General features: G+C 37.5%; 1 protein-coding gene across 6 annotated transcripts in view; it reads left to right on the top strand.

Annotated features, from left to right (window-relative positions):
• The window catches only part of YEATS2 (YEATS domain containing 2), a 106,964-nt gene that overhangs the window by 50,505 nt on the left and 39,545 nt on the right, over positions 1-16,914 (top strand). For 3 of the 6 annotated variants that reach the window (XR_001917993.1, XM_013964174.2, XM_018047371.1), the window contains 8 exons: positions 248-359; positions 4,037-4,081; positions 6,514-6,694; positions 7,498-7,740; positions 9,373-9,531; positions 10,943-11,046; positions 12,401-12,508; positions 13,222-13,404. Coding sequence is in view for 5 of the 6 variants with exons in the window: in XM_013964174.2 (XP_013819628.1) it covers positions 248-359; positions 4,037-4,081; positions 6,514-6,694; positions 7,498-7,740; positions 9,373-9,531; positions 10,943-11,046; positions 12,401-12,508; positions 13,222-13,404 (1,135 nt within the window). In the remaining variant the exon portion in view is untranslated. The remainder of the gene's footprint in view (positions 1-247; positions 360-4,036; positions 4,082-6,513; positions 6,695-7,497; positions 7,741-9,372; positions 9,532-10,942; positions 11,047-12,400; positions 12,509-13,221; positions 13,405-16,914) is intronic. The other 3 variants (XM_018047375.1, XM_018047382.1, XM_018047388.1) reach the window with 3 other exon arrangements.

Raw genomic sequence — 16,914 nt, 5'->3', positions numbered from 1 at the left:
TATGGTGTAAGTGTCTTAGCTCTAAGTATTCAGTGGTTGAAAGTTTAATGTAGATTTGAGTTGAATTTTTTTCTTCTATAGTTTAGCAGTTTAGCAAAATTCAGCATATTGATTTAGCATCAAGTAAGGAAATATAAATAATTGTCAGAAACATGTGAAGTTCTAACTTACCCATTATGGGAAAATTTCCTTTTCTAGAATGAGAGAGTGAAAATGAACTAATAAATTAATATCTGCTTTTCCCTAGAGAGCCTCCTTTTCACTTGACCAGAAGAGGCTGGGGTGAGTTTCCTGTCAGAGTGCAAGTTCACTTTAAGGACAGCCAGAACAAGCGGATAGATATCATACATAATCTGAAGGTATTGTAACAAAACAAAGCATTGCTCCCCAGAAATGAAGTGTCTCTTTTCACCTGCACCTGAAGTGGTAGGTTAGACCTTCTGAGAGAAGTTAACCACTTCAGATAGTGGAAGGAGGATAGATCTGTTTGAGTGTGTTCTGCTTACTGCTGCAGCATTTGTCCTCTAAATGTTGAGGAAAGGGTCACTTTGCAACAAACTCTGTTCTTTAAAAAGATGAGCTGGTTGAATAATCAGAAGACTTGATCTCTGATCAGAGCTCACTATTACTGTGTTACCTGGGGCTAATAAGTAAATGAAATCTTTTCCTTTTTAATCTATATTTTACTTTTTTACATCTTAATTTTCTGTAGAAAGAGGCGCAAATAATAATCCTTGTCTATTTATCTCCTAAGAATAAAGATAGAAGTGAACATATTTTAGAAAATATAAAGTCCTGTGCAGGGTTGTACTACTTTTGGAATCCTTAACTGATATATCCACATGGTTTATTATGTAACCATTATAAATTTATTTTACAAAGTGTTTTCTGTACATGGGGAAACTACCATTATAGTAAGTGAAAAGCATAAATATAAAACTATATATAATATGAGGTCAACCAAGATTTTAAATAGATGGAAAAAAACACAAATAAACTAAAAAGTTGGAGTAATTGAAGTAATGACATTGTGGACAGTTTCTCCTGCCCCTTTTTTCTGTGTATGTATGTTTCTTTTCCAATTTATATAATAAGCATTTAGCGTTCATAGTTGGAAGATAGAGCATTTTTGTAAATTACCCTTATGCCCCTCTCTGTAGTAGTCTCATGTACATTTTCTGTCTGTTAGATATAATCCTAATGTTGAACTCCTTCCAAAGTACCCTTACTTTGCGGTTTACCACATTATTCCCATTAATTGCTTCCAGATGAATCTGAGTACATTTTCAAAATTCCCTCTTTGTTCCCTTTGTTCTACAAATGTACCCTTTTCAACCTTAAAACCACCTGAAATTTGTCCTCCATTGTTGGTAAACAGCACTGCTAAACTTCATGTTTAAGTTATTTTCTAGAGATTACTGTAAAACAAGATTTTCTTAAAACCTCAGTGAAGAACTGAAACCAAATAAAGAATATTTAGCCACTTTGTTCAGTAGGGCAGGATATGTTCCCACTTAGAGGAAGGTCTAAAATAGTCTTGCTTTCCCCTTAACTTATTTTAAGCACTGCACATGCCATCTTATATTGCACTGGGCTCAGCCCTGATCCCTAAAATAAAGGGAATTGTTTGCATAGTTTTTACACATATTGTATTGTCCTTATCACTCAGAGTTTCTGGTGAATGAGACAGTTTTAAAACAGCAGTATTTAAAATGTTACCAGATTTTTCTCAGATTTACTATTTATCATTTATTGATTGGCCTTGAGAACTTAAGCACCTCTGTTGTGACCATTGATCTTTATTTATACTAGAGTATCATATTTCCTGCTGTTTCTTTGTTAACTCTCAGAACCATCTTTGATTTATCCCTCTGTGTTCTAAATATTTATTCACTTGCCGACCATGACTCTTTCTTCATAATCTTTCTTATAGACTATCCTTCACCCTTCCCACTCTTCTTGGCCATTAGTCTATTCTGTCTCCTGATTAGCCTTTTTAATTCCAGTCTATCTCCGTTCCCCTCAGTCCATTCTGTACACCACTGTCAGATTATTCTTCTTCAAACACAAGAACCGTTATGTTATTCCTCTCTGAGAAGCTTTGATTGAATATCTGTTATTCAAGTTTAGATTCCCCTGCCTGGAATTGGAGACTCTTCACATTTTGACTTGACATACTTCCCCTAAATTATGTCACACTAATCTGTGTGAACGTCCTGCTCCAGTCAGGTCAGTCTCTATTCATGTCCCAGAGATACTGGGGGCCTTTTTTGATGTTGTCTTTTATCCTCTTCCCTTCTCGTATGCCGGTGTGGATTCTTTCCATTCTTTAAGTTCCTGTGTAGCTTTTCTTGGTTATTAAAGTCCACAGTGATCTGTATTCTGAGATTCTGTAGTATATAACAATCTATATTTGATACTGTAATAATTATATTGCATACTAAAGACTCTGTTAAGAGTTCTGTAGCATTTAAAGTTTCCAGGATGAATTCACATATCCTGCATCCTTGAATAGTCATCTGAACCTCTCCTAGTCATCACCACGGAGCACAGTAATTCCCCAGACATTTCTATTTATCTGTTTAGTAAATAAACTTTTGGAAGCTTCTTTCCTAAGTTTACTTAAAACTGTGTGACCCCTGCCCCCCTCTTCTAACCTTGATCTCATTTATCATTGTTTGATTTCTGGAGTAGAACAGAACAGGATTTTGTTTTGTTTATTAAGAATTCTAAAAATGTTTATTGATAACTTTCATATCTCCTTAAATCATTCCTTCTCCAGCCTAAACCTGTTCTTGTAGCATTGCTTATATGCTATGCTTTCCAGTTCTCTTGCCATTTTGATAATAGTTCTGTTTTGTCAATGTCTCTTGCAAAACAAGGTCCCACAAGTAAAATATAGGCCAGTGCAGTTTACAGAGAGACTGTTATTTCTGTGCTCTGGAGAACATGAAAATGGATATAGCCTTAAAATTGCCCGTATCTTTAATACAGTCACCCTATTGGTGAAGGTTTAAGCATTAAAACTCCAGATCTCTTCCATGGGGCTACTATAAATCCACCCTGTATTGCCTTTTAAATTATGAATACTAGATCTCATGACTGAGTTGTCATCTCTGTGTTGACTGTTTAGGAGCTCAGCCAAACTTGAAATCTACCTCTTGCAAGCCTTTGTTGTTGTTTAGTCGCTAAATCGTGTCAACTCTTTTGTGACCCCATGGACTGTAGCCCTCCAGGCTTCTGTTTCCATGGTGTATCCCAGGCAAGGATACTGGAGTTGGTTGCCATTTCCTTCTCCAAGGAATCTTCCTGACCCAGGGAACAAACTCAAGTTTCCTGCATTGGCAGGCAGATTCTTTACCATTGAGCCGTCAGGGACATTCTTGCAAACTTTTAAAATTTTACATTTACTAACCTATCCCTGGCTTCGTATTTTTCCCCTTTCCTCCCCTTCCCCTCTTCTCCTCTCCCCTCCCCTCCTCACTTCATCATTTTTACCTTTCGATCTTACTGTGTACGATTTATATTGGCAAGCTGCCACAAATCCTTTTTTAACTTTTAATTTAATTTAAAATATAAAATGCAAGAATATGAACATATCTTCTTTGTATGTAATTGTAACTTTTTTGTTTATATAATTAACATTCCCTCAATGTATACTTCTTTCTCTACTCTGAAATAAATCATCCATGATGCAAATATACTGGTAGTTACTAGTATTGCCTAAATTTTCTTTCATTTTTTCCAGAAGTGCTTAGTAAATACATGAGTATTTAATTGTGCCATCATACTGCATGTATATTTTTATAGCCTGTCTTTATAATAACTGCTTATATGTCTGAAGTTGTTTTATTTATTTTATTCAATTTTTCTCTTAGAAAATTGAGGGCTTTTATTGATGTGATAAATCAATAATTTACATTATGAAAAAGTAGATATTATGAAAGGAAGACTTGCAGTGAAAGTGTTTTAGATAAGATTGTATCCTAAGGTTTATAAGTAAGCATAGTAAAACTTAATACTCTTCTTTCAATAGCTGGACAGAACTTACACTGGCTTGCAGACTCTTGGAGCAGAGACGGTAGGTTATTTTCCTGCAGTATTATTTGGGAACAAGTAGAATGAAAATTGATCTTCATTTTTAATTAGGAAAAACATGAATGCTAAATGTAAAAAAAGTTTCTCCCCCCATTTTTATTTATTTTTTTTTAATTGTGGTAAATTTACACATAAAATTTACCAACTTAATCATTTTTAAGTGTTAAGTGGTATTAAATATATTTACATTTCATGCAGCTTTCACTACCACCCATCTCCAGAGAACTCTTTTCATCTTGGAAAACGGAAACTACTGATTGATAATAACTCATCCTCTGCCCACAGCCCCTGGCAACCACTCTTCTACTTTCTCTGTCTATGAATTTGACTGCTCTACCATATAAGTAGAATCATACAGTGTTCTTTTGTGTGTGTGTGACTGCCATATTTCACTTAGCACAATGTTCTCAAGGCTCATACACATTGTAGCACATCAGAATTTCCTTGTTTTTAAGGCTGCAGTCTCTCAGTCATGTTCAACTCTTTGTGACCCCGTGGACTGTAGCCTGCCAGGCTCTTCTGTCCATGGGATTTTCTAGGCAAGAATACTGGAGTGGGTTGCCATTTTCTTCTCCAGGAGATCTTCTTGACCCAGGGATTGAACTCAGGTCTCCCTCATTGCAGGCAGACTCTATTGTCTGAGCCACCAGGGAATCCGTTTTTTTAAGGCTGAGTAACATTCTGTTGTCGGTATATGTCACATTTTGTTCATCCATTTATCTACCAATGAAAGCACTTGAGTAGCTTCCATTTTTTGGCTATTGTAAATAATGCTGCTGAGAATGTGGATCTGTCTGAGTCCCTGTGTTTAATACTTTTGGGTGTATAACCAGAGGTGGAATTGCTGGATCATACAGTAATTCTGTTTTTGATTTTTTGAAAAACTGCCACACTTTTTATCATAGCAGCAGCACCATTTTACCTTCCCACTAGCAGTGCATAAGCATTTCAGTTTCTCCACATCTTTGTCTGCACTCATTGTTTTCTTTTTTTTGTATTATCCAGTAGATGTGAGGTGGTATTTCATTGTGGTTTGGGGATAATGATTATTTATGTTGAGCGTCACTCAGTGGATTTTTGGTCATTCATATACCTTCTTTGGAGAAATGTTAATTCAGATCCTCTGTCCATTTTTTAATTGGATGTTTGGTTTCGTATAGCTGATTTTTAGGAGGTCTCTATATTCTCAATATTAATCTCTCAGCAGGTATTTTTTCCCATTCTGTGACTTTCCTTTTCACTCTTCATTGTGTTCCTTTGATGCGCAAAAGTTTAAAATTTTGATGTAGCCTATTTGTTTTTTATAACTGTACATTTTGTATCATACCCAAGAAATCATTGCCCAATTCAGTGTTACAATACTTTGCCTCTTTATGTTCTTCTGTGAGTTTTATTGTTTTAAGTGTTATGTTTAGGTCTTTGATCTACTTCGAGTTAATTTTTCCATATAGTATAAAGTAAGCATCTATCTTCATTCTAATGCATGTGGATCTCCAGTTTTCTCAGCACTGTTTGTTGAAAAGACTATCCTCTTCCCAATCAGTGGTCTTGACACCCTTCAGAAAATAATTCGGCCATATATGTGAGAGAGATTCTTTTTAGTGTGTGAGAGTATATTCTAGCCTATGTGCCTGTCTTTATGCCAGTACCACACTCTTTTAATTACTATGATTTTGTAATAATATCTTTTGAAATCAGGAGGTATGAGACCTTCAATTTTGTTTTCTTACCCCATCTCCACCCCCTGTCCCTTACCCCCCACTTTTTAGTGTTCATGATATATCAGCAGTAGCTGTTATGATGAGAAATAGCTAAGTTAAACCTTATTCTCTTTATGGAAATGTGCTGCGTTAGGTCAGAACATATTTATTGATCATGTACCATGTGCTAGGCACTGGTTCAAGTACTGAGGACACAAAAATCAACAAATTGAGCAGCTGCAATTTTCAAGGGGTTTTATTCTTGGTTGTGTTGAAAGTGGGGAGAAAGTATATAGTAAACATAAATGCAGATAAGATAATTTCACTTACAAATGAGTGCTATAAAGAAGAGAATAGCTGGGAGACAAGGGAATTGCTTTTGCTAGATTAGTTAGGAAAGGCCCCTCTGAGAAGGTGACTTTTGATTGAGACCTACTGGTGAGAAAGAGGCAGTCATATGAAGATTGGAGGGGAGAGTGTTCTAAGGTACAGAAACACTAACTGGAAAGTCCCCAGTTTTATGATTGGTTTCATTGAGTTATTTATTAAGCTAGATTAGATTATATCCTGGGGTAAATCCTTTAGTTACTGAGATTGAATTATAACTAGGAATCATTTGCCACATTTCTTAGAGCACCATGTTCTGAGATGGGTTTGGGGCTTTCTGTGACATTGACGATAGATTCATGAGCCCAGTTGTTGCACGGTTATGTAGGTAGTGGATGTTGAGCTCCATCGACATTCTCTGGGAGAAGACTCCGTTTATCCTCAGTCCTCTGAGTCAGACATCTCAGATGCCCCACCATCCTTGCCTTTGACCATTCCAGCCCCCATGAAAGCGTCCTCACCGATAAAGCAGTCACATGAGCCAGTACCTGATACCTCTGTGGAGAAAGGTAATATATATTTTTCCATGTATGGAAATGCATTTTACCTCGTATGGAGCGTTCCTTTCCCTCACTTGATAGTGAACTGCTGTCTTCAGTGAGTTAAGAGTACATGGAAAAGAAATTTTCCGTAAGTCGGCATGCTGCTCTCCTACAGAGAGGTAGTATGAAAATAGCCAAGTCCTTATTCTTCTCAGAAATTTTTTTTCATAAAGTTTTGTCAACATTTCATAAAACCTAGAACTCACTGAGAAAAGCCATGGCATCATTTCATTTAATAGGCATATAAGCATATAATGAAGTATTTAGGTGTTTACTTATGTAACACATACAGATACAATATAAAATTGATTCTGAATCATATTGATTTAATTGGTAAGCCTACATTTTAATGTGTGTTAATATTTTAGTTCTTTTATAAAAATCTCAACTTTATTCCTCTTAAATTTTAGTTGCATTGTTTTATGGGCATTTAATAAAACAGGATATTATTAGATTAAACATGTGCTTTCTTTTGAGTTTTTCCTCTGAACAGTTTTTCAATTCATATATAAAAAGTGGGAGAACATAATGAACTTGTGTAAATTTTATTATATATTGTTAGTTAATATGTTTTCTGATTTTTTGAAACAAGCATTTTAATGAAATATGATTGTAGGTGTGATATTTACATTTCACCCCAAAATATATAAAGCGGTATTAAATACCTGTCTATTCTGTTTATTTTACTACTGGTAACTGGCTTAAATAGTTGTTGAAATGATAAGAAATTTCAGAGCGATTGATGACTTATTTGCCTGTTTCATTTCAAGAAGGATTCCCAGCCAACACTGAAGCTGAGAGACACACTACATTTTATTCTTTGCCATCTTCATTGGAACGAACACCCACCAAAATGACAACATCCCAGAAGGTTACGTTTTGTTCTCATGGCAATTCAGCTTTTCAGCCAATAGCATCAAGCTGCAAAATTGTGCCACAAGGTCAGATTCCTAACCCTGAGTCACCTGGAAAATCCTTCCAGCCTATCACCATGAGCTGCAAGATTGTCTCAGGTATACATGGTGTATGTGAAGTTGGTGTGTGTAAAAATTGTTAGAATGACAAAGCAAAGTCGTTTTAGTTGTTGGGGTTTTTTTTCGCTTCTTCTAAGCAGGGTTTCTGTTTAGTTAGCAAGCAAGCTAGGGACTTCCCTGGCAGTCCAGTGGTTAAAGCTGCACTTCACTGCAGGAGACACAGGTTTGATCCCTGGGAGAGAACTAAGATCCTGCATGCCGTGTAGGCAAAACAACCAGCCAGACAACAACAGAAAACCCAGAAGGTTAATCACTATTGGTTTGCAAAGCCGAAGTGTCACAAAATAGAAACAAGAGTCATCCATACAGAAACAATTGAATGAGGAAAGAAAGAAAATTCAAAGCAGTCAAATTTTCATCTAGAATCAGCACAGGTAAATTGTTTGCTAGGATGTCTGATGGAAAGCTAAGGTAGGACGAGGATTATATTTGGAAACCAGAGTGACTAATAACAGAGAAACTTGGTGGCCTTTGGTTTGTAGCTGAGCTTCAGGGCTTGATTTGAAGTTGCGATATCTTTTACACTCACCAGCCACGCTAGAAATTTACTCATTCCTACGATCAGTAGGTAGTTCTGAGGCTTCATTTTCACTGAGGTTGAATTGTCCACTTTGTCACAAGTTTTACATTTATGTTAGGTAAACTTCTAGTAGAAATATGCTTTATAGTTTTGGCTGTGCCCCCTTAGAGAAGACATGAAAGTCAATAGAAATACCTAGGCAGAGGGAGGACTCTATATAATACTTAAATGGGGGGGGTGGTCTTCAGTGCTAAAAATAGCTAAGCAGAAATATGATCCAAGTCCTTGAAACTGATGATAGGTAAAGAATGTATCATTTTACACCCCACACCACCCCCAGTTAGAAGCATTTTGGAACTTGCTGCTTCAGAGGTGGAGTTGGCTGAACATGTAAATTGTTTTGAAGTTTAGAGAAACTCTTGGATGACCGATGTGATCACTGCCAGTTGAGGGTGTTTAATGGTGTATTGGTCAGTAACCTTTGAGAGTGTTCTATGGAAACATGGATCTCTGGATTATGTCTGTGACATGGTATTGAGAGATACTTTTGGGTGGATGAGTTTCGTATTTTCCTATCAGAAATTCATTGCAAATCAAGATTTGGTTCCTAAGTCGAGATGTTCACTTAGTAATTTCTTCCCTCACTTTAGTGTCTTCAAGCGTAACCAGTGTTATAACAACCTGCCCAAGTTGTTGTTACCTAGGGATTCAGCAATTCCACACTTATCTAAAGCACTCGGTTTTCAACTTCAATATGCTACTGGGGGGTCTTGTTGAAATACTGATTTATATTCAGTAGATCTAGGGTAGGACCTTAGGCTCTTTCTAACAGGCTCCTTGCTGCTGTTACTGCTGCTGCTGCTACTGCTGTCCATGGATAAGGATGTAGAGGGTGAAATACTCTAGTCCCTGGCCTCAGCTGCTGCTACTGCTCTCAGTACCTGAAACTGAAAATTTCATTCTCTTCTCCCAGTTTGTCACCTTGGTCCTGGTGGCTCTGCCCCTCTTCCATTTTCTTTAGCATCCTCTTAGATAGACTGAATATATCTCTTTTGTTTAGTTTATTTTGTTTTTCTTTTTCATTAATAAAGGTTCCCCCATATCAACCCCAAGTCCTTCGCCATTGCCTCGAACCCCAACTTCCACTCCAGTCCATGTGAAGCAAGGCACTACCAGTTCTGTTATTAATAATCCTTATGTTATCGTGGACAAGCCAGGGCAGGTTATTGGAGCCTCCACTCCTACTGCAGGTGTGTGTTTGAACTGAACAATATTCATGCAATCCCCAAGGTGACTTAGTAGCCAGATAATGGGAGAATGAAATCTTCAACCTTGAACAGGAGGAGGGAATACATCAGAGTAACCCTAGTGCTCTTTCTCCAAGAGACGATTTACTTTTTGTTTAAGTTATATTTGTAGAAATTAAGTTTTTTTTTTCTCAAGACTCATAATTAATTTTCTAAAAAGAGAAAAATGTAGATTATATTCTCATTTAGAATGTTTTTTTTTTTTTTTTTGGACAACGTGGTTATTAAATTTTCTAAATTAAGCTTTAGAACAGGAATAGCTTTCCAAGCCATATATGTTTTTCCTCAGTGATAAAGGTAATCTTTACTTTTCCGCAAATTAGATAAAACTTGCATGTGGGAGGGAAACTGAACTCTAGTTTTTTGTTTTTTTTGTTTTAACTGTAATGGGAAGAATAAGAAGTCTTTGGATTCACTGTGTTTATCATTGTAACCTCAAATAAATAGAGTGCTTTTTAGATTTCTTTGAGGTACTTAAAACATTTTACTCATTTTCTTCAATCAACTGTTTAAACACACGTTCCTCTGTGTAAACATTCCTGTAGCCTTCACTTCTAATTAAAAGAAATGAAATAAGAGGAATGAGTATAATGAGACTGATTTTTTTTTAATCAGTGTTAATTGATTTTTAACACAGATTAATGTATTTGGCCTTTGCAAGTATTTGGAAAAGTTATGTTCTTTAACAGTGATTATAATTATAGAACTCCTTTAAGAAAATTCTACTTTCAGAGATTCCCTTTTGAATACACTTAGGGATGCTAAGAAGGTGTCCTTTGTGGATGTTTAGTTTTAGGAATAAGCCAGTCTCTGCAGGCAAGTTTGGTAAATGGAGGAGGTGACCAAATTAGTCCATTTTTAGTCTTGACTCCTGTTGACTATTGATAATGTGACTTACTTTGATCAGACCCTAAAGACAGTTGTACTTAGAGAGTACAGACTGTTTAATGTTGTCAGTATTTTGCGATAGGTAACCTGTCTAGCGAAACTACTTTGAAGGAGCTCACATTCAGTTGAATGCATACATTTTGGCACATTGTGAAATAACCACCACCCTTATGTTACAGTATCTCTTTCTATAAAAGTACAGATACATAATGTCTATTTAGTTTACTTATTCTACTATACTTCCTTATTAGCTTCTTGTCCCTTTTTAGGATGAAGTGGTCAACTTAAAGGGATGAATCCTTAAGTGTTTTTTCTATAATAATCTCCTGGTTGTAAGTTTTCAACCCTTCAAAATGAACACTAAATAGTGGGGAGAAGAGCAGGGTGGTGGAAAATGGCTTCAGAATTCCATTTTGTAAATTTTACTTTGTTCATACTTTGTTTTTAAATCGACTTCTCTTGTCAGGAAGTCCTACCAGCAAGCTCTCTACTGCCTCTCAGGCCTCCCAAGGAACAGGTTCCCCAGTTCCTAAAATTCATGGAAGTAGTTTTGTAACATCTGCTGTCAAGGTAACACTCTTATTGCACTTTGCTAGTTTCTAAAATGGTACATTCAGGTTGAGCCAGAATTTGTCAGGTGATACGGCAGATTTCATAAAGTAGAATCTTCAAGCTAAAAAGTATCATAAAGATCAAGTACTCCAAACTCCCCTCCCTTACCTATGATTTTTTTTGTTGTTTGGACAGCTTTGTTACACTTTTTTTTTAATAGAGTAAAAACTCTTCTTTTTCTGCAGTCTATTTCCCCCCTCCCCCACCTTCTTCAGGGTAAGAAGTCTTTTGAAATTTAGAACCCCAAACAAGATCTGATTTGTTTAGATCATAGCACTAGTTATCTGCTCACTATTTGGCAGAGACAATCAGCACTGTTGGATTAGTGATTCAGCCTGTCATTGTCTTGGCTGCCTTATGGCTAGAACCTCTGAGGTAAAAACTCCTGTTTGAGAATTCCTGAAAATTCAAAGATCATCTCTTACATGACTAGTGTTAACACAGCATTTCTTTGTTTAGGCAGGCACTTAATGGTGATGATACTGAATAGTTTTCTGATCCAAGGCAAGGTTTTTCTCTAAATTCAGTGTAGTCTGTGATCACTGTATTATAAGAATGCCTGAATTATAAAAACTCCCTTAATGGCTTCAATTCTTTACCAGTGTATTTTTTTCATATTTGTTGCTGGTATTTCATTACAGTTAAGCAGTGCCTTTAACTTTGTTGCTTGCCCCCAACATTTTGGAGAATTGCCTCTGAGAGTTGGCTTTTGCATTTGAGAACTAGAGACAAATGACAGTAATTTTGAATTTTGCCCCTTGTTGTCTTGTTAATTGTCCTTTTTGCTGTATTGTCTTTAAAATTCTTAGTGAAAAAATAGCCCTCTGCATCCTGAGTATTTATTCCAGAATAAGGGTAACAGACCAAGTTACAAGCAGTGTTGAAAGGGTGTGTGTACTGAAACACTGTAACTACCTGTTACGTTCATTTTTTATTCAGTGCCTAGACTCTAGGGATAGAAAAGGAAATAGAATATAGTACCTGTCCTTCAGTAGCATCTGGCAGGGGACTGGACATGAAACCAGTGAGTCAACCAGACATTAGAGATTGTATGATAGGAGTCTTTGCAGCTTATAGTGGGCACATATGAGTGGGTTCTTGCCAAGTTATAGCCTTACTTTGAATCAGCCTCAAAAGCAATAATTAAAATGCAGGTGGACTTGGAAGACCCTAAAGAGTTTTGGGTTTTTGTTTTGCTTTTTGGTGTATGTTGCTGGAGAATGTCACAGGCTTGTATTAAATGTAAGTGACTAGAGTGTCTGAAATCACTGACTTTATCCTAATTGTACAATACATATTTTTACAAACACAGCAGGAGGATTCTTTGTTTGCATCTATGCCACCTCTTTGCCCAATTGGGAGTCACCCTAAAGTTCAAAGCCCCAAACCTATAACTGGAGGACTTGGAGCTTTCACAAAAGTAAGTATTGCTGAGGGGATTATCCCACAAATTGCTAAGTTCTTGTTATAGAATCTTTTTTGTAGCACGTTGGAGTTGATTGATGCTACCACCCCACAACATAAAACTTTTTTTAGTGTGTTTCATCTGTAAGACTGGATCCTAGACGTGCTTCCATTTGTTTAGTGTTGTTGACAGGGCTTCCCCTGGAGTTCAGAAAGATGGGAACTTCAGCGAGCATCAACAGTGCATTTCTCCTTAGTGCCATTTTGCCACCAGTGCCTAAAACAAATGACCAGATTGGTTTGCAAGGCTCAAGTCCGCACCCTCCTTTTGGTCCCTTTAATAGCTATTATGGGGTGTATTAGGCTTCCCAGGTGGCTCAGTGGTAAAAGAATACCTGCCAGTGCAGGAGCCACGAGAGATGTGGCTTCAGTCTCTGAGTCAGGGAGATCCTCTGGAGAAGGAAATGACAACCCACTCCAGTATCCTTGCCTGAGAAATCCCATGGACAGAGAAGCCTGGTGGGCTACCATCCTTGGGGTTGCAAAGAGTTGGATACTACTGAGCATGCATGCATGCTGATTTAAGGCTATATTTAAGCAGTATTTTTACCATCTAGCGGAGTCATTTTTTACAGACCAGGCTTAACTCCTGCAGACAGAATAAATTCAAATATTAGTAGCATTGTTCATGGACTGTTTATTCAGTATCATTATCATGTTTGTTGCAAGGTAATCATCAAACAAGAACCTGGTGAAGCCTCTCATGTACCCACAACAGGAGCTGCCAGCCAGTCACCACTCCCTCAGTATGTGACTGTGAAAGGGGGTCACATGATAGCTGTGTCCCCTCAAAAACAGGTTCTAACTACTGGAGAAGGGACGGCCCAGTCACCAAAGATTCAGCCCTCCAAGGTTTGTGTTGGGTAAGGGTGGAGAAGTCAACCTGTCAGTGAACGTTGTTTGCCTGAGTCATGGCCAAGTGGTGCAAGGATTCAGGGTGAGAGCATCATTGATGATCCTGGGAAAGCTTATGGACTAAAGTCTATGTTAAATCTACCTGTTCTTGCCATAGTCATTGACAAGAGCAGGAACATATTTTGTAGAGGGGCCGGGGACAGTCCAAGAGGTGAAGGGACACTGTGTTATTTCTCTGGCAGTAAAGGCACTTGACGTCTTGGACACAACTGTCTACTTAATTCAGGTCTAAAGTGGGTAATGGAAAGGATCGAGGTTTACTGTTTACTTGTTTATTTCTGATAGAAGAGTGCTATAGTTTGTACCTCTGATGTCCTGGCTGTGTGATCTGTTGAGTGATTCCTGGCTCCTTAGAGAGTTTATTTTCTTTGTTATCTGGAGGTTTGGGGAATTTACATATTGGGAGAATTGTAAAGCAGAGATACATGTTTCCCTGTATCCGTGGTGCTTAGGACTGTCAGAGTTTATCCTGCTGTTATTCATGTATTGTCTTAATCCTCAGACAACCTTGCAAGGTGGTTATTTTGACCACTGTTCTACAAATGAGGAAGTTGTGGCTCTGAGAGGTTAAGCAACTCCCTTAAGAGCATACAGCTATTATAATAAGTGACAGAGAATTAGAACCCAGGTCTAGTGACTCCAAAACTCCCCATTCTGGACCTGTTAAAATTTGGGGCCATTCAGCATGCTTTTAGAACATCCAGAGTTAAAATTATTTCACTTAATTTAGGGCAGATATATCCTAAAGCTGTTACAAGTATTATGTGAAGTGCTTGCTTTTCAACTTTAAAATAGAGAAAGGTTTTAGATATTTTGGTTAGTCTAGATAGCTGCATGTAGATTGAGTTAAAAATTCATAGTGTTATAGTTGGTTCTAAAATCTGTAAGAGTTCATTAACTACTTTGCCAGACTTACCTGCTTATAAGATTCAACTGATGATTAAGAATGTATAGATACTGAGGCCCCCGTCTCAGACTTACTGATCAGAACTTCTCTGGGGCCCTGGGAGTTTGGATTTTTAAAAAGCTCTCCTGTTGACTCATATGATCAGGCAAATTTAGGAACCATAGAGCTACAGCATCAAATCTGATTTGGGGGTTTCCATAGGCAGAATCACTAAAACAGGCAACCCCCAGCTACTTCCTGATGCTTCTTCCGTTGTTTTGGCTTCAGGGATCAGCATTTTGTCCAGATTCCTTTTGTGAATCAGTTACTGTCATCTGGTCTTCGTACTCAGACATGTAGACATGTCCTATATGTTGTTTAAAATCTATTTTGGTTCACCTAGAAATACATGGTATTTCTGGTTTGGGTTTTGAATCATTATAACATTGCACTTCGTCCTCAGAAACTCTGAGAAGTTTCCACTTTTTGTTACTTTTGCATTTTGCAAATCTGTTCACCCAGTAATATTGGCTTTCTTGTCACATTCCCACCTACCTAATGGCAAGGTAGGACCAAGAGAAAGTGGATGATGGGTTTGTGCTTGAATGAAACCATGCCTTGAATAAAATGTAAAGGCACCTGATAAGAAAAGCCACAGAAGTGTGAAAAAAATTGCAGAGAAGCAGAACATGAGAAAAGACATCTATTCCAGAAATTTAGTACCTGCTTTAGACTCAAGATAAGGAGCTGTGTGCACATACAGGCTGTCCCTCTTATTGCTGAGGTGCAATGAGAGAAAGCAAGCCAGAAAATAGAAGGGTGAACAGAATGGTACCCTTAACTTCCACACAGCTTTGGCAACAGCTTAGTTTTTTTATAGGGATTGAGGTGCTGCTTTTGACATGAAAGAGACAGCTAAGGAGTTGGTGGTTCACATGAGAAGGGAGCAGTGTGGTTTAGTTAAAACAGCATGAGCTTTGTAATTAGAGATTGTTACACACTTAGATCTCAGCCACTTATTACCTGTGTGAACTGGGCAGATTCATCTCTCTGAACCTTGTTTTTTCATCTAATAAAAGGGAACATTGCCCTTTCTTTGCCTTTCAGTGCTGTAGGAGAATTAGAGATCATTGTATATCGAGTACCTAACACAGAGCAGGTGCTAAATCAGTGATGGCATATAATGTTATGTGAGATATCAGTGTGTGAGTACCATGGAATAGTTGCTATCATTGAGCACCGAATCGTAAGTGGCTATATTTTTCATTGTCTGGAGGGAAAGTCACATATATGAATCCTCAGCTTCAGGTTGCTAGTTTCTGACTTGCAGAGGTCTATACAGTGCACAGGGAGGGCAGGAATAAAACACCGAATCAAAGCATGAATCAGAGTTAAGTGTTTATAACAGTACAGAACAAAAGTGAAACTGCTTTGTGAAACTGTTGATAGAAGGAAACATGGAAAGCAGAGACAAGTGTTGTGGGAGGGGAAGAAGAGAACATTTGGTAAGTGATTTCAGGCCCTAGGCCCAAATGTTGTGGTGGTGGTTGTTGTTTTTCTGTTTTTAAGCTAGTTTGGGGTTACAGTGTCCTACGTAAGAGACTTAGCTGTGGTGTCATAGACGTAAACCCTGCATAGGGCTTTCCCCAGTAGAATGCCAGGCTTCCTCATTCTCAGTGTATGAGAATAAAGAAAGGGAAGTTCATCTTGTGAGTGGTTTGTTCTTAATGTGCAGGCTCTTCTAATAACAACTGTCCTCCTGTGGCCAACATGGTGATGTTTTATTTGGCTTTTGGAGAGATTAGGTACATCATATTCTGGACATTTTGAAGCAGTTGAGTGTGAGGATAGAGGCTGGCACAAGGAGAGAAAAGCAAGCCAGATGCATGGGATTGGGGAGAAAAAATAAGTGCATGTATGTGTTATTTTCCTTTTTTTTACATTGAAATATAGTTTGTGTACAGTACTACATGTTACCTGTGTACAGTGTAGTGATTAACAATTTTTAAATGTTATACTCTATTTATACTTATAAAATATTGACTGTATTCCCTGTGTTGTACAGTATACCCTTGTAGCTTATTTTATACCTAATAGTTTGTACGTCTTAATCCTCTATCCCTGTACTGGCCTTCCTTCCTTCCATTTCCCCACTGGTAACTGCTAGTTCCTTCTACTTCTTTTTTGAGTCTACTTTTTTGTTATATTCACTAGTTGTATTTTTTATATTCCACATGTAAGTGATATCATTTGCATATATTATTTTCCTTTTAGATCTTTGTTTTCTTTGTTAATTTAGGAACATGAAATATATGTAATTTAGCTTAGTCAATGGATTATTAAGTGTGATATATTTTGGAAATGTAAGACAGACGTCTTAGGAAAAAAGTTCAACTACTAGAACAGAAATTCCCAAACCAGAAGCTTAAATAAGATTATTTCTCTCACACATAAGAGACCAGTAGGCAGTTCTGGTGTGCTGGTCCCGCAGTCCTCAAGAATGTAGACTCCATCATGTCTCTCTGTCATTTTCAGCATTTGGTTTTCGTCCTGTGGCCCCT

Source organism: Capra hircus, chromosome 1 (genome assembly GCF_001704415.2).
Source record: "Capra hircus breed San Clemente chromosome 1, ASM170441v1, whole genome shotgun sequence".
NCBI classification, from domain to species: domain Eukaryota; kingdom Metazoa; phylum Chordata; class Mammalia; order Artiodactyla; family Bovidae; genus Capra; species Capra hircus.
The sequence above is the reverse complement of the archived record's forward strand: the minus strand, read 5'-3'. Positions and strand labels throughout refer to the sequence as shown.